The sequence below is a fragment of the Marmota marmota genome, unplaced genomic scaffold, assembly GCF_001458135.2.
Source record: "Marmota marmota marmota unplaced genomic scaffold, marMar, whole genome shotgun sequence".
Taxonomy (NCBI): Eukaryota; Metazoa; Chordata; class Mammalia; order Rodentia; family Sciuridae; genus Marmota; species Marmota marmota.
This window is the reverse complement of record NW_025999905.1, coordinates 12319542-12325541: the sequence shown is the minus strand read 5'-3', so window position 1 is coordinate 12325541 and position 6000 is coordinate 12319542. Positions and strand designations below refer to the sequence as shown.

The following is a 6000-nucleotide window of genomic DNA, read 5'->3' as shown; positions in this document are numbered from 1 at the left end:
ATATATATATATATATATATATATATATATATATATTTTATAGAACTGCTGACCCATGGGACATGTTGTATCAGACAGTAGGAAAATCAGAGTTACAGGTGGAGCTTCAAAGAAGAGGAGTTTGTGATGGGTAATGCTTACTAATTTTGGAGTAGATGCTATTACCAGGGAGAATGTGAGAATGAGCAAAGGCTTACAGGGCTACAAGAGGAAGAAAAGCAGTTGGACTAGAATAAAGGTGCATATTTATAAGAGTTCAGATTATGAAAGTCTTTAAATCCACTTATTCACTCATTTTTTCAGTTCAAAAGCATCATTAACTTTCTTCTATATACTATCCATATTTAAACACCAACAATTTGTTATCTCAAGTTATAGGGAAAAATGTATCACAGATTTTAAAAATTCATTTATTAACAGATGCTTTTATTGAGCATCTATTATATACTACTTCGGAAATGCTAACTTACTAGACCACATAGTTTCTGTCCTTAAGGATCTCACAGGTCTGTAAATGATAATTCCACAAAATATAAGCCACATGAAGCATTTGTGCACAGAAGCTATTAAGCAGGATGCCTGGCAAGGACTGCAGAGACGGGGAAAGTTATCAGGGGCTGTTTCCTTAAGGAGATGACTTATAAGCTCTTTGTAGAGGATGGCGAGGGGGAGTGAACCCAGTCATGAGAGAGAATGACTTCCAGATATGGGGGTGCAGTGGGGGCAGCAAGAACAAAAGCACAAAGAAAGAAGCAGGTTGGTGAGTGTGTGTGAGGGGGAAGATCAGGCACACTGCTGGAGGGCAAGGTAGGGAAAAGAGGCCCCAGTGAGAGGTAGATAGAACCAGGTGCCAAATTAGAAACTCGGTCCTCTAAATCATAGGGAGCCCCTAGGATATCTTGCTCTAGAAAGTACTGTGGACATACTTGTGATTTCAATGCATCATCTAGCACCACGTGGAGAATGAATTTGGGTGATGAGTTTCAATGCTGTTAGGGTGATAGAAAAATGAAAAAAAATGAAAGATGGGTGATAGAAAAAGATCCATGAGCAGCTAAAGTAGGTGCCTACAAGGGCGTGTGTGGGACTCAGCAGGGCTCATATGCGGCTTTTGGAGCCTGATGATGTTTACTTTGCTCACAATTCAGTTAATAATAAACCTGGTTTATAGTTTATCAGTCAGTGGCAAATTTATAAAGAACGAGGGAGAATGTGGGAGGACCAATAACTCTCTGAACAATAGAGAAAGAGGAAGCAAAAGCTATCCAAAGCTACATGGTATTCCAAAGTCAACTATTCAGCTTACAGGTTAAGATCACAAGATTTGAGTTGTTAGAAAACTCTGGGCAAGTATTTATCCTCTCAAAATGTTTCCCCATCTTAAAATGAGCAGACTAATAAAACTGCCCTCAATCAGTGAGATGGTAAGATCTCAGATGCATTAGTGTTTCTGAACTCAGTACCTGGCAATAGTTAAGTACTCAGTAAGTAGATGCTGTTCCTCTTGTTATTAAAATGGTTAAAGCCATTTTATTTGGGGCAGAGCCCTACTTCTGTGGATGTTAATTTGTTATCACCTTAAAACGCGGCTTCATGGTATATGGAAATCAGGGAGGGATTAAAGTTTGACTAAATATTTCTAAAGGAATAAATGATATGGTTAAAGTGGCACTTTCAGATGACAAATGTGGCTGTTAGGTGTTAGGTAAATCAGAGAATGTAACACTAGTTTGTGGACAATGAAAATGATTTTAAGTATCCGTTGAAACCAAAAGATAATGTAGTTTCTCTAAAGTTTTAAAAAGTAAGTAAGGGTGCTTGTAGCTAGCCAGTGAGAGGAGTTTGCAATTGGAAAGTAGAAGGAAGAAATAAAGATAGTAAAGAGATGAAGATCTGGTGGATAGTGATGCATGTTGGAAACAAGGACACCACAGCGTTATAGAAATGAAGAAAAGAGATTCTAGAAGACAGACCCTAAAAAAACCAAAAGACAATTATAGTAAGGCACAGAAGAGGAATTCTATGTTGAGCAATTGCCCCGAAGGATTCAGGACACTACTGAAACCACACCTGCATAGGGGATTTGGCTGGCTCAGTCACTTCTCAGGCTCTTCCTGGTCCTTTAGTAGAAAATATACACCAAAGCTAGATGTGCTGGTGCTATGGAAAATCAAGCAGATAATTCTTTAACTTTAGCCTATGGTAAGAATATGTCCATGGCTAGATTATAAGTAGGAATCTGGACATGAAAGGTATAGATATGAAGTGTGAAGTTCTTTCACCTGATAAGAATCTTTCCTGTTATTGTCACATCCATCATGTCCTTCAGTGTTAGGCTATGCCTATGTATATTGGGTATAATTCTCAAACAGCATTTCATGCATGACTTGTTTCTATGTGTTACAAACCTAGGTCGAATTTGTACTTAAAAGCTAATTTAAGATACAATAAAATGTACTTTAGTTAATACATTATTAAATTCAGGTTATACAATTCCAAATTCTTATCTCTGGTTCCAAGAAGTGCCCTAATTTCAACTACTAATGTAAACATTCTAATTCGTATGTTTAGGAATTGACATACCTTGTACCAATGAAATTGTTTTCCTTGAACTGCAAAAATGACATTAATGTTGTTGTCTATTAGTTTTTCCGAAAGTTGGCCCAGAGAGGGATGTTCCTGAAATGGATAATGAAATAAAGAAAGGAATGAAAATTTGTAGCTCAGCCCCACACACATCCAAACAGCTACTATGAAGAAAGCCTTGTGACTTACGCAACAGCATACTTACTAGGGAAGGGTTATGGTTTTACTAGAGATATTTAAATTTTTTTCATATATAGTATCAATTTGTGCTCTATATGTGTCATATGAATTGTGATGCATTCTGTTGTCATATATAACAAATTAAAATAAAAAAAGAATAAGCTAACATGCTAAAAAAAATTAATGCGTTAGGGACAATTTATAGGAAAAAGCTCCCTAAAAACCTCATTCAGCATAGTACAAAAAATGACCAGGACCTCTTCAGATTAACACTGGACTCAAAGTGATGTAACTAAAACATAATTTAATGTTCAGAAATAGAGACACATTAGTGACAACCATATTCTGAGGCAAAATTCAGCAGCATGTGTTGAAATGCAAAATGCTGTGTACATGTATATGCCTGTAAACACATGTGTGCAGGTGTACACACACACACATATTTGATTTGTAACATGATTCAGATAAATTTTCTTTAGAAGCCTAAAATTCTGTGCTCAAATCACAGGTTTGTCACTTTATGACAAAAGGTCTCACTTCCGTCCTCTGTATCATGTGACTGTTATCTGCCTTCTATGACTACTGGCAAGATTAAAAAGATAACAATAATATGTGAACTATTTAGTGTAGCTTCTTGTATCTAGTAGGTACTCAAAACTAATAGCCATTGTGACTTTTCATTTCTAACTTGACAAAGTGTAGATTAAAGATCTTTCAATTTGTTATCATACTTACTTTTTCTTGTCAGATGATATATATCATAAACCTGTTTTACTTTTGGTGAATAAAATATATGCAGAGCTGTTTGTGGCTATGAGAAAGCTAGGGTTGAGGAGGAGGAGGGGAATAAAATTTATTTTAGAAAATATGAGAAATTGACAACCATAGAAATTGCCATGCAATGTTATACAGTTAGACTTAGTAGCTTTTTTTTTCTTTTTATAAATTCTCTTCTAGGAATTAAAGTGATAATCTCAACTAACAAGTTCGTACTAGACATCTCTCCGAGAGATGGTGTCAAACTCCACTTGCAGTAGCCTTGCCTATTTGTTGGTGCTGATTGCATGAACCAAGGGTTTTGTGACTAAACCTAACCAGTATTATATAATTCAAGTTCAAATCACTCCACAGTTTTTCTCCAGGTTGCACTATCCAATATTAACTGTTTGCTTTAAAAGAAAATTTCACTAAATCAACTTGATGAATATCTCTGTGTTTTTGTAATGACACAAACTTTGTACAAAAGCTAAATTAACTACTTTTGCTTATAACCCAAGTTCTGTGACCCACATATTAATTTTATGTATATAGACCTAAGAAGTAGTGTTCAAAAAAATCCTATCAGGGCTTGGGGTAGCTCAATGGTACATCATGTACATAGCATGCATGAGCCCTGGGTTCAAATCCAGGAGAAATAATAACAAATATACTTTCATTTCTATATTGTCTACTGTGGTAGAGGCAACCCAAATTTTCATGAGTTGGATTTAAATGTGATACGAAACCAATTTATAAGGAGCTTAGAAAGCATACCACATGGTTTGCATAACAAAAATTCTACCCAAAGCAATTCTTAAAAATGTAATTTTAAAGAAAAAGAAAAAAATTACTCACATATAAATTCTTCCAGCTAAATTCTCATTCCTTTTCTAACAAAATGTAAAATCTTAAAATAGATTTATGATACTTTGCATAATGCTTAGTAAATTAAATAGAACAAGTAAATGCAAGGTAAGTGTTGATGTATTGGGATTTTTGTCTTGATGGTAAAAACTACTTTTCAACTATTTTTGCTTTCAGAAAAATAATTGCAACTTGTCAAGTACTTACTCCTCTTAATTTATAAAACTATTCATATTTTGAGAAAAATTTAACCCATATAATTTTAATCAGTTTATATTTAACTCACATAAAATCAACATTTAAAGAACAGTCATGAGTGTATGCAGCTTTTGGAGCCTTCTTAATCTCCTTCCTTCCATAAACAGGAAGTCACATTGACCAAAAGTACACAAAATTGAAATCGAGAATGTTCTAGTTTGGTCAGAAACTCATTAAAAAGTCGGATTTTTAAAGTTTGAAAGAACATGTTTTTTGAACCCTGAAGCTAAATCAGTTTGAAAAGAAAATTCCAAGTACCTTGAGGCAGATTTTTTTTTATTACAAATGTATAACAGATGCTTAAATAAACCACTGCTGACAAGAGACCTCTGAATGAATAGACCTTTCCAAAGTCCCTTCCCCTTTCTTCAATGAAGCATATCCTTTAAGTATCTTATCTCCTATGTCTTTTACTTTGCTGGCAGGAGAACACACTCCCTCCTAGCCAGCTGTGCTGTTCGATGATGTCACTGCTTCTCAAGTCTCACTCTCCCTCTGTCTAACCTGATTCACATTGTTTCTCCAAACTCTGAGAATAATTAATAGCAATAACAAGCATTTCAGGGGCAAAAGGGAGAAGGCAAAGCAATATGCCAAAACAGCTACTAGATAGTGAAGGCAGTGGGAAGTCACTCATAAATGTCAGAAGGCAAGAGGGGCATGAAAGGTTCATTAGGAGCAAGTTCAGTTAAAGAGCTAACTGTGGAGATGTGGTAGAATTTTAAAAAATGTGTATACCTGGGGGATGAAAGGGAAATGTTTAAGAAATCCTTCACCTTCAACAAAATTAATAATTAAAAGTTTATAAAATAATTTCAAATTTGTAGTATTGGATATAGTAATATTTTAACAACTTAGTTAAATAAAATATTTAATTATCTGGTTTATTTTTTAGAGTTCACTTTTTAGAGGAGAGAGACAAATAATATGCAAGCAATCTGATAGCAGAGATTTATTTGGAGATAAAAAGTTTGAAGCATACATTTTCAGCGCACATCCATTGCCTTAGTCTGTGTCCTCTCTGAGTGGCAGCATAGTGCTAACTGCACAGACCAGGGTTTCTCAATAGCAGTGCTATTGACATTTGGGGCTGGATATTTTCTAGTTTGGGGGATTGTCCTCTACAGTATAGGATGTCTAGCAGCAACCCTAGAATCTACCCAGTAGAAAGTAGCACCTCCATTACCTGATTGCAACCACCAAAATGTGTCTGGATATGGAAAAGGTCCTCTGAAGGGTAAAACCTGCAACAAGTGGGGCCTTTTGAAAGATCATTGAGGTGTGTTCACAAGAGGATTGTGGGATCCTGGCCCCTTCCACTTTCTCTCTTTTGATCCCTGACCACAAGGTGAG

General features: G+C 35.5%; 1 protein-coding gene across 3 annotated transcripts in view; it reads right to left on the bottom strand.

The window, feature by feature from the left end:
- Nucleotides 1-6000, bottom strand: part of Itgb8 (integrin subunit beta 8) — a 90659-nt gene that overhangs the window by 19241 nt on the left and 65418 nt on the right. For all 3 annotated transcript variants that reach the window (XM_048799692.1, XM_048799691.1, XM_015498133.2), the window contains exon 7: nt 2584-2679. In XM_048799692.1, the coding sequence (XP_048655649.1) occupies nt 2584-2679 (96 nt within the window). The remainder of the gene's footprint in view (nt 1-2583; nt 2680-6000) is intronic.